The 27484-nt window shown below is 44.2% G+C and overlaps 1 protein-coding gene across 3 annotated transcripts; it reads right to left on the bottom strand.

The window, feature by feature from the left end:
* Positions 1-237: 237 nt before the first annotated feature.
* Positions 238-27484, bottom strand: RABEPK (Rab9 effector protein with kelch motifs). 3 transcript variants are annotated; one of them, XM_060608681.3, is made up of 8 exons: positions 27401-27484; positions 19944-20002; positions 17366-17523; positions 12836-12988; positions 8132-8293; positions 4159-4308; positions 2123-2272; positions 238-1540 (listed from the first exon to the last, which is right to left on the bottom strand). In XM_060608681.3, the coding sequence occupies exons 1-8, from the start codon at positions 27413-27415 to the stop codon at positions 1248-1250; spliced, it is 1140 nt and encodes a 379-aa protein (XP_060464664.1). In that variant the 5' UTR covers positions 27416-27484; the 3' UTR covers positions 238-1247. The 3 variants fall into 3 exon arrangements, with proteins under 3 accessions (XP_060464664.1, XP_060464665.1, XP_060464663.2); XM_060608682.3 differs by having other exon boundaries at positions 27322-27427; XM_060608680.3 differs by lacking the exon at positions 27401-27484 and adding an exon at positions 21980-22098.

Genomic DNA, 27484 nt, shown 5'->3' with positions numbered 1-27484 from the left:
CTAGTTAAGTCAGTTGCTTCAAGGTCACATTCTTACTTGGTGGGGTTTTGAGGTAAAGAAACCTTTTTATTTAGTTGTTTCAGGGATCTTGCCCTAACGTTAATTTAAGAAAGGGGTGGGAAAGGTAAGAAACATTCTTACCTAGGCAAGAGTCATTTCACATGCCCAAGAGCAGAATTTTCTTGAACATAGTCGAAATTTCCAATTTCCCCTTACCTTTAAAACTTTCTGGGGGCTTTTTTTACTAATAATGCTTTGTAGCTGCTAGAATTCGTTGAGACTTGCTGAGTGATGGATCACTGATGTTAACTTTATACACTGAGATTCAGTTCATAATTTTAGGATATAAAGTATTTTATTATTTTTTATAAAAGTATATTTTAACTTCCACTATGTCAGAGTCTTCATCTCTGAAATTTCTTACTAGTTGTCTGGAGTGGGGTCTAGGATGGTGAGAAATTACTTTAAGCCCTATTACAACTGTGGATCAAAGGTAGTCATTTGTATCAAGGGAGGTTCAAGATTACTTGGATTGGCTTCCTGAGGGAAAAGGATGATCTAGATAAATGATTTTACATGATCAAAAAGGGCAGGCTCTCTGGGTGCTGATATGAAACTCAATACTGCCCAAGGATAGTAGATATTTTATGGGGTGGGCAATGGGCTAAAAGGTTAATTTTCTAACGTGTCAGAACTGGAACCTGATGGCATGACTGTTTTTAGTCGGAGGCCCACACTTCTGCAGTGCCCCAGAAGCATTTGGACAAGCATGGAGTAGAATACCAAGGGTGTTCAGGCCAAGTTCAATACAACGGTTAAAAGTGACCTGCAGTGCTGTATGTTGTGGGGTTAGCAGGTGGTTAGGAAAGACAAGGGCCAGTCTTCATCCCTGTCCCCAGTGGCTCTCACATGCCAACAGGCTGCACCTCTTTCTGGAGAGCAGCTACTAGATGAATACTAGAAAGATAGGCTTCAACCTGTAAATGTCCACACTATGGTTTCTACAGCTTAATTCTCCAACATTTTTGTGATCAGTATCTTGACCAATCACACTTACCACCTAGGTTGTATTGCTGGTAAAACCCTTTATATGATAGAGGTTTTTGCACTGGGCTATCCATTTCTTCACCTCCCAAATTAGGTAAGAGTTAGAGGGATATATAGTGCAGAAAATATTTTGGAGGTATAAAATAGCTAAGGTTTCATTTAACTTCCCTGAAAAGTTGTCATTTAATAAAAATGTGGGATTAGTCAACTACAGTCACAATACAGTCACTATAGATTTCCCCTTCTGTATTCATCCCGCCGAACACAAAACAAAGCAGTGTGTCAGTCTGACTTTCCTCATGTGAGTCACCACCTTGGGTCACTCCTTTGCTGGCGGAATCCCCTTTCTCAGCATCACAGTTCAGAGTGAGAGAATTGGAATCTTCTTCCTCAGAAGTACACATCACTGGCCATGGAATGACACACATGGAATGATCCAATCGTCCAGGGGGGAGAGAAGTATCAAATTTAAGCAAGGTCCAATGCTGCTTTTCTGTGTTAGAAAAAACAATATACACAAAGGCTCTGCGTCAAAAAATTTCCAGAAATGCTCAGTGATTTGCTGTTATCGCTAAGTACTAGCAGAAATAAGAAATAAAAGGAAAAAAAAAAAATCTATTGGCAGTGTTACTGCTTTCATGATGTCATTCCCTATAAGTTTGGTTTTCATTCCTTTGGGTTATTATTTTTGACAGAGCGGGGGAGAGTGTGTGCATGTGTGCAGGGGAGGGGCAGAGGGAGAGGGAGAATTATTTTTAAGTTTTGGGTTTTTTCAAAATTTATTTACTTTGAGAGAGACTGCAAGCAGGGGAAGAGCAGAGGGAGAGAGGAAGAATCTCAAGCAGGCTCTGTGCTGTCTGTGCAGAGCCTGACACGGGGCTCAAACTCGTGAAACTTTGAGATCATGACCAGAGCCAAAATCAAGAGTCAGACACTTAACCCACTGAGCCACCCAGGCACCCCTGATTCCTTTAGATTTAGATGCGGAGGGACCAAAATGAAAAACTAAAGCGCTGTGATACTTTTCAAAGAATGGTCGCATTAGTTTAAAGATCCACAGTGAACACCTGCTCACCTATGTGATACCGATGCATTGTGTCCAGTGCTCCTGTGGGAGTCATCCCTCCAAAGATGTACAGGTGTTTCCCCACAGCCACAGCTGAGTGGGCAGCACAGGCTGCGGGAGATGCCCCAGTGGGACTTAGCTGCTGCCATTTCATCTCATCTGCCAAGAGAAAGAAAGTGGGTACAACATGGCCTAGAATATGGATTCAACCTTACTTGTCAGACTTTTGTAGTTGGCAGACCAATCACTGAAGCTCATTCACCAAGCACTCTGAGAAGTATTACAAGGTTTATTACTTGGGGGAGCTTGAGATTCTGTTTGGGTGGTCCGGGGAGGGAGGAGAGGCTCCGGAATCTAGTTTTAACAAGCACCTCAGGTAATTCTGAGGTAAGTGGTCTTTGGAGCCCACTGAGTGATACTGTCTTTGGTGACTCACCATTTACTATTTTGGAGCCCACAGGAGGGGAGTTCCATGTCTGCGTGTGTGCATTTTAAATGTTAGCAGTTCCTTAGCAACTCTGTGAGTGCTGGCTAGGCACTAAATATTTCGCTCGCTTAATTCTCCTAACAGCCCAAGAAACTGCTATTACTTCTGTCTACCCTCGTTCTTACATTTGAGGAAATGGAATTAAAGAGGGCGAGGCTTGTCCGAGATCCCACAGCTAGCAAGAAGCACAGCCATGATACTCAGGTCTGACTCTAGAACCTGTGTTCTCTCCACCGTAATGTGCTGCCTCCAACACCTACTCCCAACCTATTTGTGCAAGGATATTTGTGTCTTTTCAAACAAGCATTGAAATGAGGCAAGATAGTATTGGATTTTAGGTTTAGAGAATTACTAGAGTAGGAAAGGAAGAGAAATAACCAGGAAGTAGCTCCTCAGCACAAGGAAATAGGACTTTTTTTTTTTAAGTTTATTTTGGAAAAGAGAGCGCAGGGGTGCACGAGTGCATGTGAGTAGGGGAGGCACAGAGACAGAGGGAAATAGAGAAACCCAAGCAAGCATAGTGATTTGCTGTCCGCTGTGGGTTCGATCCCACAGGTTCAATTCCACGATCAGTGAGATCAAGACTTGAAATCCAGAGTTGGACCGCTTAACTGACTGAGCCACCCAGGCACCCCAGGACTTTCTTTTTTCTAAATAAGCATTACAACCCTAGCTGACCGCTGCAGGGAACACTTCCGTGAAGATGTTTTCCATTTGTCACTTCAAGGCAGGGGCCCAGCATCTCAGGGTTGGAAGGGAGAATCACTCAGCCCAGCCAAAACTCTAGCCAATATAAGAATCCCAGCCAGTGTCACTTGGCCTCAGATGTCACCAAGCCAGAGAACTCATTGTTGGGCAAGGCAGCCCAATACACTGAGCAGCAGTTCTCATGCCTTCTTCCCACAGCTCCAATTCTTATAGTCTAGGGCAATGCAGAACATGTTCATTTGCTTGTCTGTCCACCCAAGATACACACTCATCACCTGCAATCTGCCAGATACTGTGTTAAGTGCTGGAAACATACCGGGGAAACAGAAAAAGCCTCTGCCCTAAGGGAGCTCATCATCTAAACGAATAACCCAGAATGAGTCCAGGATCTCTAAGACATGTCAGCCCTTCAGACACTGAAAGACGATTCTCACATTCTCCCCAGCTTTCCTCTTCCAGGGGTTTTTAACCATTTAGCATGGCAATTCTGGTCCCCAACGCCCAGACATACTCCGAGGACACACATATCCCTCACGGGCATAGGGTTAATGGCTAATGGCAGTCAGGGAATCCAGTCAGGGAACCCAAAGCATAATGAGTTTTAATGAAAGAGCAGGGTTGTTGGAAGCATAAGAGATAACTAATGGCTGGTACATAGCAAGTACTCAGAAAATTATTGCTTTCATTGGTATTATTATTTATTATTATTTAGGCCACATTTGCCAGAAATCTAGCCAAGATTCCACTGGCTGGCCAAATTACCCACACTTAAGAGCAAGGCTATATTCTATCAAAGTATATTTGATTTCATTTTAAGCAGATAACTGCCCATGCCCTCTACCCTACTTACTTATATCAATGCAGTGGAGATCATCATAGAATTTGTCCCCTGCCAAGCCTCCATGGATGAAGAGCTTTGTCTCTGCTGCCACCATCACATGACCATGCCGGGGGGATGGAGGTTTTCCAAGGGTCTCTGGCTGTGACCAGGTCAGAGTGTCTAGAAAAGTAGTCATTGGCATCAGATGAAAAAGCTATGAAGCAAGAACATGAGAAATACACCCAAGCTTCACTCCCCAGCAAGCAGAGACGCTGAAAGCAAAAAGTGACCTGGGGACATTCACTCCAACTTGCCAACTCAATCCAGACCTCCTTCCTTCTACAACCTGTAGAGCCTCTGCTTGGACACTTTCAGGGCTGGAGAATTCACTACCTACCACGCCTGCCCATTCTACTGGGCTTTAGGAAACCATTCCTCGCTTTGAATTTAAAAAGACCTCCTTTAAGCTTCAGCCTGGAACTGCAGCAAAATTAAAAAGAATAGTCTGCTTCTTCTGTGACAGGCCTCAGAGTCTTTTTTTTTTTCCCCAAGACAATACCCTTAATTGACTTGCTGGAAGCATGAGGAAATAAGGCTACTTTTGAAGTTAGCAGGGCCTGCTGAAGCCGCAGTATAGGATAACAGACCAGGGAAGTTGGAGTGAAAACTGGGTCATTTCACTGAATAACTTCGTGGCCTTGCACCAGTTAATGCTCTAAGCTCTAGCCTCTACAGTTGTAAAATGGGGATAGAGATAATACCTCCTTCTCAGGGTTGAAGTATGCATCAAATGAGATAAGCACAGACAAAGTATTCAATACGTGAGAGTTTGTGTGAGAATTACTGTTTGTGGTACGCCTGAAGGTTGTGCACGGAGCCCCACCGTTCAAAGGAATACAATCTGAAATAATCTGAGAAAGGTTTATGCATAAACACGTTCATCATGGCATTGTTTGTAATAAAGAATGGAAAATAGCTTAAGTGCACAGACAAGTGAATAGTTGTTATTGCTACAGTCGTGATAGAATACTGTGCATTTATTTAAAATGTTGAAGAGTGGAGGGGTCCCTGGGTGGCTCAGCCGGTTGAGCTTCTGGCTCTTGATTTCCTCTCAGGTCATGTTCTCACAGGTTTGCGAGTTTGAGCCCCATGTCAGGCTCTGTGCTGGTAGTGCAGAGCCTGCTTGGGATTCTCTCTCTCTCCCCTCCCCCACTCACCATCTTTCTCCCTCTATCTCTCTCTCAAATAAATAAATAAACTTAAAAAAAAAAAGCAAAAAAAAAAATGTCGAAGATTGGGGCGCCTGGCTGGCTCCGTTGGTAGAGCATGTGACTCTTAATCTCAGGGTCATGAGTTCAAGCCCCACGTTGGGTGTGGAGCCTACTTAAAATAAACAAACAAACAAATAAATAGATAAATAAATAAAATTGTTGAAGACTTCATGATCACGGGAGAACTGTGCTTAAGTGAAAAATACAAGACACAAATATTACATATGAAATTATTTCTGCTTTTTCTAACTTTTTTTTTTTTAATTTTTTTTTTTTTAATGTTTATTTATTTTTGAGACAGAGAGAGACAGAGCATGAACGGGGGAGGGGCAGAGAGAGACGGAGACACAGAATCGGAAACAGGCTCCAGGCTCTGAGCCTTCAGCCCAGAGCCCAACGCGGGGCTCGAACTCACCGACCGCGAGATCGTGACCTGAGCTGAAGTCGGACGCTCAACCGACTGAGCCACCCAGGCGCCCCTAACTTTTATTTTTAAAAATATTTGTTAATGTTTACTTATTTTTTTTTTTAATTTTTTTTTTCAACGTTTTTTATTTATTTTTGGGACAGAGAGAGACAGAGCATGAACGAGGGAGGGGCAGAGAGAGAGGGAGACACAGAATCGGAAACAGGCTCCAGGCTCCGAGCCATCAGCCCAGAGCCTGATGCGGGGATCGAACTCACGGACCGCGAGATTGTGACCTGGCTGAAGTCGGACGCTTAACCAACTGCGCGACCCAGGCGCCCCATGTTTACTTATTTTTGAGAGCGAGACAGACAGACCACGAGCAGGGGAGGGGCAGAGAGAGAGGGAGCCCCCAGAATCTGAAGCAGGCTCCAGGCTCTGAGCTGCCAGCACAGAGCCCCATGCGGGGCTCGAACCCACAAACTGTGAGATCATGACCCGAACCAAAGTCAGGTTCTCAACCGACTGAACCACCCAGGCGCCCCTATTTCTGCTATTTTGTAAAAAAAAAATTTAATTAAGTAAGCTCTGCCCCCAATGTGAGGCTTGAACTCATGATCCTGAGATTAAGAGTCACTATGTTCTCACGGTTTGTGAGTTTAAGCCGCACATAAGGCTCTGTACTCACAAGTGTGGAACCTGCTTGAGATTCTCTCTTTCCCTCCCTTTTTGCCCCTGCCCTACTCTCACTCTCTCAAAATAAATAAACTTACGAAACTTTTTTTGAAATAAAAAGTGCTTTAAAAGAATTGCAAACACCATTCTTTCTGGAAAGAGAAAAGTCATACTATACTCTGTCTCCAGGCTTCCAATTTCACTTTATAAGTTTGAAAGTTTGCTTACTGTATCTTCTCAACAAAAGGCTACATCTCTCTTAAAAAACACACACGAGGGGCGCCTGGGTGGCTCAGTCGGTTGAGCGTCCGACTTCGGCTCAGGTCACGATCTTGCAGTCCGTGAGTTCGAGCCCCGTGTCGGGCTCTGGGCTGATGGCTCAGAGCCTGGAGCCTTGTTTGTAACACATACAAAAATTAATTTATGTTCACTGTGGCGCTGTCAGCAAAAAGTCAATCAGTAAGAAAATGACTGAATAAATAAGGAATACCCACAGGATATGCTCTACAAGGAAACCGGTTGTGACTTAGAAGACATCCATGATGGATGATTAAATGAAGGGATGATAACACAGTTCATGTCCCTTGGGTGCCCCCTATATGCCAGGCACTGTGCTATGCACTGTATGACATTATCTTATTTAATCTTCCCAGTTCTTTTTAGTAGGGGCACTATTACCATTTCTATTTTACAGATCAACAAACCTAGACCTAGAAAGATTAACTAGTCACAAGTAATACAGGGGTGCCTGGGTGGCTCAGTCGATTAAACATCTGGCTCTTGGGGCGCCTGGGTGGCGCAGTCGGTTAAGCGTCCGACTTCAGCCAGGTCACGATCTCGCGGTCTGTGAGTTCGAGCCCCGCGTCAGGCTCTGGGCTGATGGCTCGGAGCCTGGAGCCTGTTTCCGATTCTGTGTCTCCCTCTCTCTCTGCCCCTCCCCCGTTCACGCTCTGTCTCTCTCTGTCCCAAAAATAAAAATAAAAATAAAAATAAAAAAAAAAAAAAAAAAAAAAAATAAACATCTGGCTCTTGATCTCAGCCCAGGTCTTGATCTCAGGGTTGTGAGTTCAAGTCCCGTGTTGGGCCCCATGTCAGGCTCAGCACTGGGCGTGAAGCCTACTTGAAAAAAAAAAGCAATACAGAAAGTATGTGTCAGATCTGGTCCTGAGTCCAGGTTATGTGGCTACAAAGGGCATGTTTTCAACTACTAAGATTTAGCCTCACCCCTGCAAAAGTAAGCTATAGAACTGTATTTATTATCTGATTCCATGTATGTGTTTTAAAGTTTTTATGTAACTTCAAAATTCATAGAAATTTCATAAACGCATAAGAATGTCCGGAAGGAGACATTAGGAACAGCTAACAATGTTTACCTCTGTTTATGTAGTGGGAAGGAAAAGCTAAAGGGGAAACTCGTACTATTTTCTTTATAAATGACACTTTATGTTAAAGTGATCATTTATACCTTTTTAAATGCAAATTTTGCTGTGGGAAGAAGATATTAGCTAAGGGATACACCGAAGACATCTAGAAGAGAGACACTCAGACAAAGTGTCATTTTCTAACCTCTTCTTCCTACACCAGGTAAGCTGTAGGCCAGGGTGGCTCTGACCTGGCAAGTGGCAACCCTGGGGTGCCCTCCAGTCCATACTTGCGTCAAACACATGCAGCTTCACATCCTGCACAGGCTGGGCGCCTCTCTCTCCGCCCCCAAAGACATACAGCTGGTTTCCAATGGCTGCAGACGATGTGTGGAATGTTCTTGGGCATGGCGGGGGGCTGGTCACCTCCGGCATGGTCCAAGTCCTGGTTTCTGGTTTAGAGAGAAGGCAGTCACCTAAAATATCCAGGCTGATGGGCCTCTCATCTTGACTCTGAGGCCAGGCAGGGTTACCTTTCATACCCCTATCCCCAAGGGGGACAGCAAAGGCCTAGGCAGGGTTCTTGTGCCACCAAAGTCAAGGAGGGGTAGTGGGTGATACTTAGAATTTTCCCAGATAGAGGCAAATCCCCAAGATTGAAAAAGTCACACATGCAATTAAGAATGAGGTCGATTTGATTTTGGAGGCCTTCCTTCAAACGTCCTCTCTGAACGCTCTTCTGCTTTGCTGACTACCCTGCCCTGTGCCCATTCAGAGGAGACCAACATCTGCTAAAATGCATACCCACTAGAAGTGAGAACTAAATGTGCCAAATTACCCCAGACTATGTGGCATTAAAAGAAAGTAGACAAAGTTATCACAGTTTCAGTAGTAATAATAATAGTTCCTTATAAATAGTAAGTGCTAAGTAAATAGTAGTTCTCCATTTTACAGATAAGAGAATTGAAGCGGAGACAGATGAAGTCATTTGTTTAAAATGACATGGCTAGGGGCACCTGGCTGGCTCAGTCAGTGGAGCGTGTGACTTTGATTTTGGGGTTGTGAGTTTGAGCCCAACGTTGGGTGTAGAGATTTACTTAAAAAAAAAAATAAAATCTTGGGGCGCCTGGGTGGCTCAGTTGGTTAAGGGTCCGACTTTGGCTCCGGTAGTGATCTCACGGTTTGTGGGTTTGAGCCCCGCATCAGGCTCTGTGCTGACAGCTCGGAGCCTGCTTCAGATTCTGTGTCCCACTCTCTCTCTGCCCCTCCCTTGCTCATGCTCTGTCTCTCTCTCTCACAAATAAAATAAACAAGGGGGACAAAACAGAAGAGACTCATAAACATGGAGAACAAACTGAGGGTTGCTGGAGGGGTTGTGGGAGGGGGGATGGGCTAAATGGGTAAGGGGCATTAAGGAATCTACTCCTGAAATCATTGTTTCACTATATGCTAAATAATTTGGATGTAAGTTTAAAAAAATAAAAAAATTAAATTAAAAAAAATGATAAAATAAAATAAACATTGAAAAATTTTTTAAAAAAACAAATAAAAAAAAAATAAAGGGACATAGCTAATAAATGGCTGACTTGGGATTCAAATTCCATCTTGATAACACCAAGATCTAGGTGTTTTCCACTCGTCTGACTTGAGAATAAAATTTCACTACCTTGGGAGGTGCACAGAAGCTTATTTCTTTTTAGAGTGAAGCATGAGTTTTATAGAAACAGATGCATTACATTGAGTATCTTCCTTGTGCAGAATCATTGCCCTTAACCTTCTGTCTTGTCATTATCCACTCAACTCTAGCAGGTGGCTGGAAAGTATCCTCATTTTGCAGATGAGGGAACTGAAGCTCGGAACATGCAAGTTCTTTCCCCCAGGTCACAGTGCTTGTGAGTAGCAGAGCAGAGGTTTGAACTCAGTTCTGTCAAGACTCCCACACTCGTGCACTGCAACACACCAGGGATTATTTCTTGTCTAGGAAATTCTGTGCCTTCTGTAAAGGTCTTCACTCAGTACACAGAGTACCACAGGAAGCATCTGGAATATGTATTGGACTCAAACATGAACCTTGAGATGAAACAAGTCTCAGCCTATATCTAAAGCAAAATGTCATTATCTCTATAGCTACAGACCTTGGAGAGCTTTTGGATCTTGGGGGTGGGGGGTTAGTCGATGCTCAACCTCCAGGACCAGAAGATCCTGGGACTGTGTTGCTGCCAAGTCAAACGCTGGCACAAATAATCACAAAGGACTCCTAAGCCATTTGGCGGACTAGCCTTAGTAACAAAACAGCTAATGATTCACTCACATTTTTCCTATATCTTGGGCATGGTGTCAAATTATACTATCTAGGAGAGAAAACGGATCTGGTAGAAAATCAATTCCTCTGACAGACGCTTTCCAAATTCTCTGTATTTTATTCAAGTGGATGCCATCATTGAAAGTCAGAAGCCCAGGGATCCAGAACTGATTTCCATCTGCCAAGCCACAGTTACGTCAACTGCCACCACCACAATTATTGAGCATTAACTATGTGCCAGATACTGAGTTTATTTGAATCCTTGCCAAACTTAACCAGGTAGAAACTATTACTATCCCCAAATGACAGAAGACCAACTGTCTGCAAACAAGCATCTTAGTGATAGAGCACTGGGCAAGAGTTGACTGGCATGTGAAAATGTCCAGGTTGCTAATCGTTAACAAAGTGCATAGTTAAAGAATTAGATATAAGCTTTTTGGGCTATCCAATTAGCAGTGTTTAAAAATGATAAATTCAGGGGCGCCTGGGTGGCTCAGTCAGTTAATCATCTGACTCTTGGTTTCAGCTCAGGTCATGATCTCATGGTTGTGAGATAGAGCCCCACGTCGGGCTCCATGCTGGATATGGAGCCTGCTTGGGATTCTCTCTCCTCCCTCCCCTTCCTCTCCCCTGTTCACTGTCTCTCTCTCTCTCTCAAAAAAAAAAAAAAAAAAGATAAATTCAAGGGTGGCTGGCTGGCTCAGTCAGTGGGGCATGCAACTCTTGATCTCGGGGTTGTGAGTTCAAGCCCCACCTTGGGCATAGAGATTACTTAAAAATAAAATATTTTTTAAAAAAAGATAAATTCAAAGTCAGCCAGGAGTGAAAATGCACTATTAAACACAGCTGGAGAGAGAAGCAGTTGGAAAATTCTGGAGAGCAATTGGGTAGCATGTATCAAAAGTCTTAAAGTTCACAGTGTTTTGTTTTGTTTTAGCAGAACAAAGGAGATAGAAGTTTACTGAATATACCACAATGGAATGGCAGGCAGAACAGCAGAGGAAAGGCTGTCGGGCTCAATGTTTTATATAGTCTTTTTATTCCTAGGCATGAATTCTAAGCAAATAATTGTCAGTGACTTCTGAGCAAAAATGTTCACTGCTTTGTTATTTATAATGGTGTAAATCTGACAACCAAATGATGGTATTGTCACAAAATGGAGTATCATGCAGCCATTAAAGGTGATGTTACAGCAATGTCAGCAGGAAGTAATTTCTGCAGTAATTATGAATTTTAAAAGGAAAAAGGTACAACAGTGTGCTGGTGAAATAGTATGAACTCAGGCTTACAAAAATGCAGAGAAATAAAAGAAAGGAAGTACTGAGATGTTCTCAGTAGCCTTAATGTCACAGGATTGTGGATGCCTTTTGTCCATTTATTTACACTTTCCAAAAATTTTTTTTAATTTGCTTTCAACGTTTATTTTTAAATTTTTTTTAATGTTTATTTATTTTTGACAGAGAGAGAGAGAGAGAGAGAGAGAGATGGAGCATGAGCGGGGGAGGGGCAGAGAGAGAGAGGGAGACACAGAGTCCGAAACAGGTTCCAGGCTCTGAGCTGTCAGCACAGAGCCCGACGCGGGGCTCGAATTCATGGACCGCGAGATCATGACCTGAGCTGAAGTCAGACGCTCAACTGACTGAGCCACCCAGCTGCCCCCACTTTTCAAATATTTTAAAATGAATTTTATTTATTTATTTATTTACTTACTTATATTTATTTATATATGTATTTTTTGAGAGAGAGAGAGAGCCTGTGCTAGAGAGGGAGAGGGGTAGAGGGGGGGAGAGAGAGAAAATCTTAAGTAGGCTCCACACTCAGCACAGAACCTGATGTGCAGGCTCAATCCCACGACCGTGAGATCATGACCTGAGCCAAAATCAAGGGTCGGATACTCAACCGACTAAGCCACCCAGGCGCCCTTTATTATATTTATAAAGAGAAAACAACAACAACAAAATTTTAATTATAATTTGTAACAAAAGACAAGTCCACCTCCCATGGGTGGTTCAGCAACAATCTCTTAGAAGAGATGTTCCCAAACTGCTTTGTCAGTGAGAAAACTGCCAGTGAGACTGGGTAGGAACTTTGCACTGTTTGGCTAAAAGAAACATAATCGGAGGATCTAGGTCAGGGTTTCTTAACTTTGGCACCATTGGCATTTGAGACTAGATAATTCGCTATTCTGGGGGGCTGTCCTGGGCATTGCAGGGGGGACAGCAGCATCTCTGTCCTCTGCCCACTAGATGCGAGTAGCAACTGCCCATGCTCCACGTTTGATCACCCAAAATGTGTCCAGACATGGCCAATTGTCCCCTGAGGGACACAATCGCCCCCAGTTAAGACCCCCTGATCTAGCTGACAGGTTCTAGGCTAGCTTAGTCACTGACTCTCTTAGGACTTTAGGAAAGTCACTTCCCCTGGACCTGGGTCGCCCACTTGGCATAACTGTTCTCTGAAGTTTCTTCCAGTTTTGGCTTTTAACAAATTGATAATTGCAAATGTTATGAGATGAGGGGGTGGGGGAAATGCAATTCTGTTCTTTTCAGATTTTGCCAGAAGTTAAAATTTCTGTTTTCTATGAGGCCAGCAAGTTAAACAGATTATTCAGTACAATCCAAATGAGATTTGCTATAGGAATTGGAATTGGATTTCTTTCCTTAGGTAAATAAAAGAACCTTTGGCTACTTACCAGGATTTAGAACTTGAAGGCAATTTCGATTTCCTGACTGGTCAGCACCTCCAAACACCCAGATGGTATGAGGAGCACAAGAGGGAACAAAGCTGGCATGCTCGTACCGGGGCAAGAGGCCCTCCGAGGTGGCTAAATCCCACCGGTGTGTTCCTAGAAAACATTTCACTCAGTTCCTGCACTGGAACTGCCACTGTAGTTTATGTCAGTTGACAAACTTGGGGGAGAGTAGTGAGGAGAAAAAGTCGAAAGCATAACCACCACAACCATCAGATCACTGGCAGGGAATATGGTCAAATTCCAAAAAGTTCTATAATAGAATTTCGGGGGCTGTCTGCCTAGTCTATAAAACCTCCTCTATGGAAACTGTCCCCATTCTCCCAACCAGGGGGGTAGAGATCCCAGAAGATCTGTTTGTACTACACCTTGACTTTCTAGCTTCAGCTCATTGGGTCAAAGGTAGTTACTTGACCCCAAATGGGTCAGATCTTCCCTCCAGAGAATCTGGAATTCGAACAGATTTCTGGATTTCTTCTTGCATGTATGGAGAAGCAGCTAAAGCCAAAGTATGGAGAAGAGAAAGAAAGAAACATCTACATAAAGAAGATCTTGGGGTCGTGGGAGGGGGGATGGGCGAAATGGGTAAGGGGCACTAAGGAATCTACTCCTGAAATCATTGTTGCACTATATGCTAACTAATTTGGATGTAAATTTAAAAAAAATAAAAAACAAAACAAGTTAAAATTTAAAAAAAAGAAAAGAAATACCAAATAACTACAAAAAAAAAAAAAAAAAGATCTCCTCAGAGATGAGGGAGGAGGTAGATGATCTCTGACAGTTTTCCAATTCCTGCTTCTACTCTCTCCTGAGTCTAGGCTTTATCTCCTATGTTTAGATTCTTTCCTTTTTTTTGCTGGTTTAAGAGAGTTTCTGTTACCTGCAGCTAAATGATTTCTGGCTAAAACAAGCTCACAACTGCTCAGGGAAGTAAGACAGTAGCCCCATTTTATAGGACACTGAAGCCCAAATGGTTTACACAGGTTAACCAGAGTCACAAAGCTAGTAATAATAGGTCACACCAAAAATATAAGCGGACTACTCAGCGAGTTTCTTGAGGGCTGGAAGAAATTTTAATTGCCTTTGAATTCCTAGTGCAGGGTGTAGAAATTCAAGTGCCTACATAGGAGGGAACGTGGCAAGTTGGGGGATGAGAACCCCATTTGATAGGCGGGGCAGCTCAGTGCCAAAAATCTGTTGCCATGTAGACATACAGGCCTACTGATGTCAGAGCTTCCAAAATCATCAAAAGAAGCCAAACCATCTCAATTTTTATATGTAGACCCTTGTACGTTTGGTTGGTAAACAACTTAGATTAAATCAATAATAGCGACTTTGCATGGGCCTAACAAAACACGTATGGGGGTCTGCCATCGTGTAAAGCACATGGTGGTCACCATCCGTTCGTTTTCCATTCATCATCCATCTATCCAAATACTTGGAAAGCACCTACTCTGTGCCAGGTGCTATGGTAGTGGCTGGGGGTACAGTGATGAGTAATATAACCATGTTCCTTGTTTCCAAAGAGCTTATACTCCTGTGGGGAAGACGGATAAGAAATAATCACACGTGGTAAGAGCTGTGAAGTGGAATAAGGATGGGGAAGTACAGGATACTATGGAAATCTAGAGGGTGGTTGTGACATTGTGATTTATTATTAAGAAATTGGGGCGCCTGGGTGGCTCAGTCGGTTGGGCGTCCGACTTCGGCTCAGGTCATGATCTCGCGGTCCGTGAGTTCGAGCCCCGCGTCGGGCTCTGTGCTAACAGCTCAGAGCCTGGAGCCTGTTTCAGATTCTGTGTCTCCCTTTCTCTCTGACCTTCCCCCATTCATGCTCTGTCTCTCTCTGTCTCAAAAATGAATAAACGTTAAAAAAAATTAAAAAAAAAAAAAAAAAAAAAAAAGAAACATATATGTGATCTTGGGGCACCTGGGTAGCTCAGTCGGTTAAACATCTGACTCTTGATTCCGGCTCAGGTCATGATCTCACGGTTCGTGAGATCGAGCCCCGCATCTGTTGTCAGCACAGAGCCTGCTTGGGATTCTCCCTCTCCCCGTCTCTCTCTCAAAATAAATAAAAAATATAAAAAAGAAAGAAAGGAAGAAAAGAAAGAAAGAAAGAAAGAAAGAAAGAAAGAAAGGAAGGAAGGAAGGGAGGAAGGAAGAAATATATATGTGATCTCTGTCAGTTCCAGGCACAGAGCTCTTAAAACCCTTGGAATTTCCCAAGTGATAAGATTGAAAAGGGTGTCTTTTATAAAAAGCCCCTGTCAACCACACCTGGATTTATGTTTACGAGGTGACTTCTGGAAAGCCCTAAGGATGGGGGCTGGTTGCCAGGGGAACCAACCATATGATTAGAGGGTTGGAACTTTCACCTAGCCTCCCACATCCACCTCTGGGAAAGGCTGAATCAATCACCAATGGCCAGTAATTTAATCAATCATGCCTGCATAAAGAAGCTTCCAGAAAAAACCAGGTATTTGGTGAGCGTCCAGGTCGGTAACCACGAGGAGGTACTGGGAGGATTGTGCACCCTCAGAGTAAGGATGCTCTGTGCCCTTCTCCCCATACCTTGCCCTATGCATCTCTTCTATCTGGCTGTTCCTGAGTTATATCCTTTTATAATAAAGCAGTAATCTAATATGTAAGCTATTTTCCTAAGTTCTGTAAGCCACTCTAGCAAATTAATGGAACCGTAGGGATCATGGGACTCTCCAATTTATAGCTGGTAGGTCAGAAGCATAGGCAACAGCCTGGACTTGGGGTTAGCATCTGCAGTGGGACAGGGGCAGGACAGTTCTATGGGACCGAGCCCTTAACCTGTGAGAATGTGATGCTAAGTCCAACTGGATCTTGTCAGAACTGAATCGAGTTGTAGGACACCCAGCGGGTGTTGCAGAATTGTTTGGTATGGGGAAAGACTCCCAGACGTTTGGTGGCCAGAAATAAAGTATTGAGACTAGTGCTGGGAGGAGAGACAGGAGTAGAGAAGGAAAACAGGATTTCTCCTTTCCAGTGGTACTGCCTAAACTAGCCCAGAAGTATCAGGGAAAGCTTTCTGATGGAAGTGGCAGTTAATGTGGGATCTGAAAGAGGAATAGTAGCCAGGTGATAAGGAAAGGGAAGAGCCTTCCAAGCAGAGGGAACTATAGGTGCAAAGGCTTGGAGGCCAGAATTTAAGACATGTTCAATGAACTGAAAGATACTCAGGGTAGCAAATATGGGTTTGGGAGAGCCAAGAAAGGAGCTGGGAAAGGCTTGAAATGTAGGAATGACATGGTCAGATTTGTATTTTAGACAATACTGTCTAGGTATGGAAAATGCACGTACGGTGCATTTACGGGGTAAACTTGGAAGCAGGGAGACCAGAAAAGAGGCTGTTGTTATGTCCAGTTGAAGAGTAATAATGTTTAGGGGGTACCTGGGTGGCTCAGTCAGTTAAGTGTCTGACTCTTGATTTTGGCTCAGGTCATGATCTCGCTGTTGGTGGGTTCGAGCCCCTCACTGGGCTCTGTGCTGACAGTGCAGAGCCTGTTTGGGATTTTCTCCCTCTCTCCCTCTCTCTCTGTCCCCGCCCCCCTCAAAACAAACAAACAAACAAACAAACAAACAAACTTTAAGGGCGCCTGGGTGGCTCAGTCGGTTAAGCATCCGACTTCGGCTTAGGTCATGATCTCGTGGTTTGTGAGTTCGAGCCCTGCGTCGGGCTCGGTGCTGGCAGCTCAGAGGCTGGAGCCTGCTTCGGATTCTGTGTCTCCTCCTTTCCCTGCCCCTCCCATGCTCATGCTCTGTCTCTCTCTGTCTCTTAATAATAAATAAAAGTTAAAAAAAAAAAATAAGCAAACAACTTCAGGGACACCTGGGTGGTTAAGTGTCTGACTCTTGGTTTCAGTTCAAGTCATGGTCTCACGGTCCTTGAGATTGAGCCCCGCAAAGGCCTCCGCACTGTCAATGTGGAGCTTGCTTGGGATTTTCTCTCCTCTCTCTGGGCCCTTCTCCCTGGCTTGCTCGCTCTCTTTCAAAATAAATAAATCAACATTAAAAAAACTCTTTAAAAAAACAGACAGGCTTTAAAACAAAAAGAGAGAGAAGTAAAAATGCTTGGACTGCAGTCATAGTAGTGGAAATGGACAGATGTGGATGAAGATAGAGACGTTTAGGGCTTGGTGATTAATGAATTATGTGGATGGAAGAGGAGGTGGAGCCATCAATATCTCCCAGAAAAATATCTGATGAAGCAATGGTTGGATGTCCGGGGCTCTATAGAGACTCTTTCACCCCCCAAAATGAGGTATTGGTTGGTGGACGTCTGCTGAGACGTTAGGGGCCTCTCAGTGACGTTCATTTTCTTAGAGGAAAACCCTGCTCTCTGGTCTCAACCAGTGTTCTTACGAATGGTCTGGTCATGGCCGGTAGCACAAGCCCTGCTCTCTGGCCACAGGGCACGGGCTCCGCAGCTGCTGGTCTTACCCAGATCCATGGTGTGCACATCTGAGAAGCTCCTGCTTGGATCTGCTCCCCCAACAATGAAGACCTTCCCTCTCTTGGCATCACCAACTGGGGGTAAATATGAACAGCTGTGGCCAACCCGAGCACAGGGGCTGTCTCCAGGGGGGGTCAAGGTGTACCTGCCAAAGGAAGGATGTATTCAGGAGACCTGAGCGGAGAATAAACGGGGCCGTGTGTTCTTTCCACTCCTCATGAAATACTCACCAGAATGAAGAGTCTTATACGTACACCCACCTTAAGTTGTATCCACCAAGGCAGTATTTCCCTCATTGATAATTGTCCCTACATTTGCACATAACCTTTGACTGTTCAATTTTGTCCCCACTTGTAGCTCACATTAACCTAATGGGGTTGCACTGGACTAGTAATTGTCCCCATTTGGCAGACAGGGAAACTGACACCCAGAGAAGTTCAGTGGTGTGTCCCAGCACGAGATGGTACCTGTGAGCATGGTTTGTGAATTCCCAGCTCAGGTGCTTTTGAGATGTGTGACCTTTTAGAAGTCATTTAACCTTTCCGAACCTTAGTTTCCTCATTTGGACAGTGAGGTTGGCAATAGTTCTTTGCTGTGAAGGTAAGATGAAGTCTTGTAACAGTGCAGGGAAGGACTCAGTAAATGGTGGCTAGAGCTTCATGGCCTCTCACGTAGGAACCTACAGCCCCAACGATCCTGCCGCTAACCCATGATGCTCTGTCAAGAAATATTCTCCAAAATGTATAGATTTTAAGAGCTTTTCCAGATTACTCAGAAAGCTTGACTCAGAAGCCAGAGCTAGGACTCTGAAAAAATCAAATACAGGATCCATTCATCCCATTCTCTAAAGTCACTCTGAATGCCAACCAAAAAACATAATTCAAACTTCCCGGTTGGAAAAGAAAATTCGGTAGCTATTTTTCAGGCACTGGCTCATTAGACCTCTCAGGCATCTGGTACTCCTGACTCTTTCCTCTTTCTTGTACCTTTCTCCTCACCTGGCTTCCCCACATCCCTTCCTTTTGGTTCTCTACCCATTGTTCTGGCTGCTCTTTTCTGTTTTCTTGCCCTGACTCCTTTCCTACCAGCTTTCTCCTAACCCTTAATACCCTTGGATTCTCTTCTCAGTCTGTGTTCACTTACCCTGTCAAGTTCATCTGCACTGATGGTCTCAATTTACCACCCATCTACATACTCATCAGCGATTTCCAGTCTCAATTTCTTTTCCAGATCCCTCTTCTGATAACCAGATTCACATACCCTATGATCACCTGATGATTACTAACAATGTACCGCGTAGGCTGTGAACTTTGTTATAATCCTGGTTTCCCTTAATCTGTACAAAACCCCTTTGAGGACGGTACTATTATCACCATCTGATTTTTACAACTGAGAACCCGAGACTTAGAAAGGTTAAATAACTTACCCAAGAGCACACAGCCACCCAGATACGTGGTGAATACGACAAAAAGTCCCTGCCTTCAGAGCCCTCACAGACTAGTTGGGAAGAGAAACATTAAACAGGTAATTTCACAAATACCCATTTTATTTTAATTGTGCTATAAAGGAGTACAGGATATGTATAGGGATATATACTATGAGAACATATCCTAAGGGGACCTCAGCCTATAAGGAGAGGTGTGAGAGGGAGGGGGTCAGAGAAGTCTTCCTGAAGAAGCACCATTTGAACTGAGCTCTGAAGTATGAGAACTTAGGTGGACAAAGAGAGGAATGAAAAGATGGAGGGAAAGAGTGACCCAGGTAGAGATCAGCACATACAGTACCTGAGTGGGCAGTGCAAGGCATGTTAACGAAGAGAAAGAGAACAAAGGATGAGTAAGGGTACCTGAGGTTGGAAAAGACAGGCAGGGACAGGTGGGCCATTTTAAGGACTCTGGTTTTTATCTTAAGATCAAAGAGACACAAAAGGGTTTTAAACCAGGGAATGCCAGGAGCAGATTTACGTTGGCTAGAGAGCAGGAGGGGACATGGGGAAGCCAAACTGGAGACCCTCCTCTCCAAGGTCCTGCAGAAGCATTGTCTCCTCTCTACAGCCTTCTGTGAGCCCTCCTTCAGTACTGATCACACTCACCGCCACCACCTGCTTAGTCCGTAACCCCCACTACTAGGAGACTATTCACCTTTGTACCCTCAGCACCTACACAGCAGCTGCCCGTCAGGCCATTGTTAGTTGAATAAAGCGTTGGTTGAGCAAGCAACCAAGAAGCAGTAAGGCCAGTTTAATCCAAATCCAATTCCCTGAGAATCTTAAAAATGAGTCACAGCTTGAGGGAAGACACAGTGTTGGAGCTGTGGATGCCAGATGGTCAGTGCCTTATTCTTCCTAGTAAATGGATTTTAATAAAATCAACATCTGCTCTGTGATAATTATTGCCCCACTATCTTTCCTCTGAAGACCTTTTCAGACAGTTTGAGTCTAATTACCAGCAACTACAGACAGCTTCGTCTCTACCCTTTCACAGAGATGATCAAATATGTTAGTAAACTACTTATAAATGAAACAAAAACTCTTGTTTTTCTCTGTCTGAATCCTTCCTTACAGACCATGTTGCTTTCCTGGGCTTGTCTCCAGGCCCCAAGACTGGCAGCAGCTTCATGGTTTCCTATGCATAAGAAAAAAAGGCACTTTTTAGACACACAGGACAAATCAGGTCACTTCCTTCTTTAAAACCTTTCCTTTTGATGTGCCAATTTCTAGGGCTTGGTTCATCTGAATAAGCATTACCAACCTTTTGACATAAACTTAAATTTGGGAGGCAAATATAACACAACTTTATTGACACAATTACAGGGTTTTTCTTTATTATGTTTTATTTATTTTTGAGAAAGAGAGACAGAGGGTGAGCAGGGGAGGGGCAGAGAGAGAGGGAGACACAGAATCCGAAACAGGCTCCAGGCTCTGAGCTATCAGCAAAGAGCATGACGTGGGACTTCAACTCACAAACTGTGAGATTATGACCTGAGCCAAAATCAGATGCCTAACTGACTAAGCTACCCAGAGGCCCCCAATTACAGAGGTTTTTTGGCTAAAGTTTTCTGTGTGTCTGTGATTTTCATGGAGAAGGGACATATGTCAAAATATTTTCAGGGGTGGGGCGCCTGGGTGGCTCAGTGAGTTAAGCGCCTGACTCTTGATTTTGGCTGAGGTCATGATCTCACAGTTGGGGGGATCAAGCCCCATGTCAGGCTTTGCACTGACAGCACAGAGCCTGCTTGGGATTCTCTCTCTCTTCCTCTATCTCTGCCCCCCCCCCCCCCATGCTCTAGCACTCTCTCTCAAAATAAATAAACATTAAAAAAATATTTGCAAGGGTCATAAGATGTTTATACTCATCAAAAGATAAAATATTTTATATTTTATTTTTTTTTAAGCTTTATTAATTTATTTTAGAGGTACCTGGGTGGCTCAGTCAGTTGAGTGTCTGACTTAGGCTCAGGTCATGATCTCACAGTTTGTGGGTTCGAAACTCAGATCATCAGGCTCTGTGCTGACAGCTCGGAGCCTGGAGCCTGCTTCACATTCTGTGTCTCTCTGCTCCCCCACTCACGCTCTGTCTCTCTCTCTCTTGCTCTCAAAAATAAAATAAAAACATTAAAAAAAATTTCTTTTAGTCATGTCTGCACCCAACACGGGGCTCGAACTCACAACCCTAAGATCAAGACTCACATGTTCTCCTGACTGAGCCCGCCAGGCACCCCAAAAGATAAAATACCTTAAAAGGTTGAGAAATACTGATCTCTGGGATAAATCCATGCCTCAGCATGGCATTCAAAGCCTTCTGGACTCAACCTTTTTCCCAGGGACTCACCTCCACTGCTATAGTGAGCTACTATTGCTATATTTGTTGTTTCTAACATGTCAGGCCCTTTCATATCTCGCATCTGCGTGCTACTTCTGGTACCTGAAATGTCCCTTCCCTTCTGGTCAACTAGGAAACTCCCAACCTCCAAAGCCCAGTTCAAAAGTCCCTCCCTCAGTATAACCTTCCCTGATTTGTTGTTTTCCATTTACATCCTCAAGTTACTTCCTTCTCCCTCTGAAGGTTATCAATGAAGTCACCATCGTTGCAGGGATCACTCTGAATGTGATTATCCATTTAAAAGTCCCTAGATTAGATTCTAGAGTAAATTCCAACAGAGCTGGGCCTCTCAGATTCTTTCAAAGAACCTACCAATCAATGGGCCCCGAGTTAGAGTAGAATTGAGGGATGAGTGAATGAAGAAAGAACATAGATGAGATTTCTGGGAGATGAACGAACAAATCCAACTTTTGGCCTAAGCCACTGACCGCGGTCCCCAAAGCCCAGTGGGTAAACTTCGTATGAGCGGGGACTTCATTGCAGCTACCTCTGCCAGTCCCATCCCCCAGTTCCATCCCCGCGTGGCAGCGACAGAGGACACAGTGTCGGGAGAGAACAGGCTGGTTTCTTTCCGTCAATGAGGCCGGGCCGGAACCCGAGCACGCCCTCCCCAGGGCTCTTCACCCGGCCCGGGCCCACTCTCCTAAAGGATGCGGCGGCTCCCGCCCAGGATCGCGTCAAACCCACGGCCCGGACACCCCCAGACCCGAACCGCATTACCTGCGGCAGCTTAGGATGGTCCCGGACTGTGGCTCCGCCCCTAACATGGGCGGGGGTTGTGCCTTCGCCCCTCCCCCAGGCCCGGAAGAGCGGGACTGCCAACCGCTCTCCGTCTCCCCGCGTCATTGGCCCGGTCCCCAGGGCGCGCCCTTTGGAAGGGGACCGGGAGGGCTCCTACCCGCCAGGAATGTCGGCCTGGCTGTGCGTGTCTCGGGAGCCAAACTGGCCGGCCGTCCCTGGGGCCTTTCCTCCCCGGCGGAGTAAATAAGCCAGGGCTCCTTGGAAACGACTTAACAAGCGAAGTGCAGGGGGTTGGGCATCGGCTTAGAGGACCCAAATTCCTTCCGCAGCTGGGCTCCCCTGAAGGAGCTAGGGTGTTTTCAGTTCCAGCGGATGTTATAAATGGTTTTTGAAATGGTTTCAAAGACCCTTTCCTAGGTGTGAAATGTCCCTGCTTGGTCTTAGGTCAGTTCAAGCTTTGGTGTCTTAAGCAGCTGACTCATTCCATAATTAGCGTTTGTAACTATGGCAGGCACTATGCTGAACCAAACGTGGCCCCTGGCCTCCTGGAGTTTACAGTCTAACTAGAGAGCGAGATTAAACAGAAAAATAATTAGGTACATTTGCAAAAAGTGCAAGGAATAAAATGTTCATCGACGAGAGCATTTGGGGGGAAGTTACTTTTCTCTGGGCCTCAGTGTCACCCATCCGTAAAATCGAGCTGGTAAGATTTCTGTCACAAGGTTATGGCGGGGAATAAATGAGCTAATGAATATAAAACGCTCAGTTCACAGTCGCTGGCATAGAGCTGGTCCTCTGCAAAGTATAATGCTATTCCTATAAATAAACTCTAGACACTAGTCCTGAGCTAGACTGCTCATCTGCATTACCTCTGATCTCCATGAGCATAGGTTCTCTGCAGCTTTCCTGAAAATGCAGAGCTGACTCACCTATGTATATGTTCCAGAGAATCCCACAATCACTTAGGAGGGCTGAGGCCAGTTGTTGTGTCATAGGAAACAGGAAAAAGCTAAGGAAGGAGATCTCAGGAGCTCCTGAAGTATAGTGCCTAGTGGGAACCAGACAGCCGTGCTTGGGTTCAAATCCAGGCTCCAGCACTAACCATCTAACCCTGACATTTACCAAGTTCATGATTCTTCCTGAGCCCTTTTTTCCTCATCTCTTGAATAGGATCATAATACCTTGAATACCAATTCTTGAAATTATAACAGGAATTTATTAACATTAAAAATTTTTATTAATGTTTATTTTTGAGAGAGAGGGAGGTAGAGCATAGCAGGGAGGTACAGAGAGAGGAGGACAGAGGATCTGAGGTGGGCTCTGCGCTGACAGCAGAGCCCAATGCAGGGCTTGAACTCACGAATCATGAGATCATGACCTGAGCCAAAGTCTACCACTTAACCGACTGAACAACTCAGGCTACCCTATAACAGGAATTTATTGACAAAATGGAATTCGAGGTCTGCAGCTCTCCTCACTGCTCAAATATCTTATTTCAAACACCTGGAGTCTTTATGAGTTCCCATTATTAATGGAAAAATCTCCATTGCTGTCTGCCACATTCAGTCATTCTGCTCTCCTTCAGGAAAGAAAACCAAGGCTAAGTTGGCTCTGCCATATGTCCATGTACATCTTGATGGAGATTTCTGCTCAGAGCTGTGGAATGCTCTGATGGGCCCTGTGTCTTTTGGCTAGCTCCATTTCAAGATTCCAAACTGGAGTTGCACATAAATAAGAAAAATTGGAAGAGGTCTGTGGGCAAAACGGCAACCAACTTTCATTGTGAGACCTATGTTTTACACTAGAAGTCACATTTCAGAAATTGCTGAAAGGAAATTTTGAGATCTATTTTTAAAATGGAAATTGAGGGGCACCTGGGTGGCTTAGTCAGTTAAGTGACCAGCTTTGGCTCAGGTTCCAGTCCTGCATCAGGCTCTGTGCTGACAGCTCAGAGCCTAAAGCCTGCTTCGGATTCTGTGTCTCCCTCTCTCTCTGCCCCTTCCCCACTCGCACTCTGTCTCTGTCTCTGTCTCTCTCTCTCTCTGTGTCAAAATTAAATAAACATTAAACAAAACTTTAAAAAATGGAAATTGAGGCCCAGAGAACTTACACAATAACTAGCCTACATAAATGGCAGAAACAGGAGCCTGGATTTACTGCTTTGCCAAGGAACACTAAGAACACATTCCAGGGGGCGCCTGGCTGGCTCAGTCAGTAGAGTATGCGACTCTTGACCTCAGGGTCCTGAGTTTGAACCACACATTGGGGGAGGAGTCTACTTTAAAAAAAAAAGAAAAAAAGAACACATGGCAGTCAGCATGTTCTGTACAGTTTTCAAAGTAAATGACCGGTGTGTCTATTACCTCTTCTAAGAGCTCACCAAACACTCTGAAGAATGCTTTCCTCATCTCTCTCTGCTGTGGATGTCAAGAGTGAGGTTCACTGAATGAGGTGGGGCTGCAGGAGGGAGTTTGCCAGATGGTTTGGTAATGTGGGAACTGCCACCTGCTTTCGCTGCAAGGGGATACCATCTGCTTTCATTACCTACCTGTTCACTGACGTATCGGAGAGGGAAACAATGATGCTGATGACACCTTCCTTTCAAGCACATTATAGTTTGTAAAGAACAGTCATGTCTATCCCCCTACTTGCCTTCCTTCCCAGTTCTGAGAAAGTATCTTGAGTAGGACTAATTCCCAGTTACTGAGGTTCAGAGCCAAAAAAGTGAATTGCCATCTTTCTAAAGAGGACTGTAATAATAATTTTAAAACCTCAAAAACAATAGCATCTTTTCCTCATTTGGAATTTTTTCTCCAAGAAATTCTGAGCATGCCATCCTTATGTTGTTTTTTTTCCCCTAAAATCTCAAATGTTACCTCTTCAGAAAGGCCTTTCCTGCTCACCTAATACTAAGAGCTAACACATTGCACTCACTCTGTACATGTTATCATTTTAAGCCCTTTCTATATATTAACTCTGTTAACCCTCAGTACAAGTCTATACAGTAAGTATTATGCTTATCATCTCCATACGATATGATGGCAGTTATTATCTCCATAGAGAAGCCAAGAAAACTGAGGCACCAAAAGGATAAATAACCTTGCCAAAATCATGGTACGAGTAGTAGAGCCTAGACTTGAACTCGACCATCTGGTGCTGGAGTCTGCACACTTTACCTCTACTATATTGCCAACCTAGGGTGCCTGGGTGGACCAGCCGGTTAAGCATCTGACTTGATTTTGGCTCAGGTCATGATCTCACGGTTTGTGAGTTCAAGCCCTGCCGTCCCCTCCCCGCCTCATCCATCCCCATGTCGGCCCTACACTGACAGTGCGGAGCCTGCCTGGGGTTCTCTCTCTCCCCTTCTCTCTCTGCGCCTCCCCAAGTTTAAGTAAGTAAACTTAAAAGAAAAATATACCGCCAACCTAAAGTAGGCTTCTTTCACTCCATTTTTCTTACTTACAGTACCCCTCCTTTCCCTTTTTAGCACTAATCACACACTGCAATTAGGTATTTGCTTATTTATATTTATATCATTTGTCTCCTCTGTCTCCATGAGAGGAAGGATCATATCTGTCTCATTCACATTATAAGTGCTATATAACTATTTAGTGAATAAATGAAGAAATGTCTACTTGTGGGCATCATTCATTCTGTAACACACTTAAAATTTTTTTTAAGGAGGGGCAGAGAAAGAGAGGAAGAAAGAAAGAATCCCAAGCAGACTCTGCATTGTCAGTGCAGAGCCAGATGCAGAGCTCAAACTCAAGAACTGTGAGGTCATGACCCAGCCGAAACCAAGAGTCAGATGCTTAACCAAATGAGCCACCCGGGCACTCTGCAACAAACTAAAAATTAATTTTAGGGGTGCCCAGGTGGCTCAGTCACTACTGAGCTGTCACTGCAGCATGTGCCTCTTGATCTCGGAGTTGTGGGTGTGAGTCCCACATCGGGTGTAGAGATTACTTAAAAAGAAAATCTTAAAAAAAAATAATTTTACTTTGAAACAATTTCACAATTACAGAATAGTTGGAAAGAACTTCATTCGGAGATCTCATTAAAGTTTAGTCAAATGTCCCCCAAATACACTTTAGCGCAAGAAGATCCAGTCCTGGGTCACTTGAACAAATATCGAGCACCTGCTAGTTTTGGATTTTATAAGTCTCCTAAGTGGTCTCCCAACTGCAACAACTACCTACTACAATCTCATACAGCAACCAGAGTGATACTTTTATTTTTTGTTAAAAAAAATTTTTTTTAACGTTTATTTATTATTGAGAGACGGAGAGAGACAGAGCATGAGCATGGAAGGGGCAGAGAGAGGAGACACAGAATCTGAAGGAGGCTCCAGGCTCTGAGCTGTTAGCACAGAGCCTGACGCGGGGCTGGAACTCACAAACCCAGCGAGATTATTATCTGAGCCGAAGTCAGACGCTCAACCAACTGAGCCACCCAGGCACCCCAGAGAGTGATCCTTTTAAAATGAGTTATACATGTTACTCCTCTGCTCGAAACCCTGAAGTAACTCCCTATTAGATTAAAAGTAAAACCATTCTTTTCTCTCATCACCTCTCCTCTTGCTCCAACCACATTAATCTTCCCATTTCCAAAATTCCATCTAGATATGCTTCCACCTTAAGTTCTCTGTGCCAACCTCTTCCCTATAATTGCCCTCAAGTGTCTGACTGGCTAACTCCCCTACCTCTGGTGGTTCTTAGAAATACATCACCCCATCTCCCTATACTGCTCCCCCACCCTGGCACTTAGCACTTTCTAAAATGCTGTAGTTATTTATTATGTTGTTTATGTTCTGTCTCCTCTTCTAGAATGTACTTACAGACAGAGGATAGAGATCTCTGTCTATTTTGCTTGCTCAATATCCTAAAGGCCTACAACAGTACCTGGCATACAGTTGGTGTTCAACAAATAGCTGCTAAATGAACAATTGTTGGTTATACTAAGTGCCAGGTTCTGTTTTTTGCACTGGGAGTAGAACAGAAGACTCCCTGCCATCATCAGACTCACACTGAAGCATACTTAAACCAGTTAGACCTATGTTCCAACCTCGGCTCCTATGCCTAGTTCCTGTGTAAATTTGGGGGCAAGTTACTTAACCTCTCTGAACCTTGGTTTCCTATCAACTGTTATGAGAATTAAACGGAAAAACAGCATTTATATATCATTTAGCATCAGAAACGCTTAATCACTGTTTCCTTTTCTCCAAGGCTGCAAGATTGGTAGCCTGATGTCCCTGACAGGCTTAGACGAGGTTTTCACGAGGACTTGGATAAGTACAAACAGGTAATTATGGCGAGGCTTACCCAATTTTTAAGATGTTTTGGTGACAGAATGCTTAAAAGGCTCGAACTGAGAAACCAAGGAATGGCTAGAGTCACCTACTTTGTCTTTTTGCATCGGAAAAGTCTCTCTGGGCCGGTAGAAGTGAAAGTCTAAAGGAAGGGAAGGGGAGTAAAAGAGAAGTAG

Source organism: Panthera onca, chromosome D4 (genome assembly GCF_046562875.1).
Source record: "Panthera onca isolate mPanOnc1 chromosome D4, mPanOnc1 haplotype 2, whole genome shotgun sequence".
Classification (NCBI taxonomy): domain Eukaryota; kingdom Metazoa; phylum Chordata; class Mammalia; order Carnivora; family Felidae; genus Panthera; species Panthera onca.
Note: the sequence above shows the minus strand (reverse complement) of the source record. Positions and strands in the feature narration are given on the sequence as shown.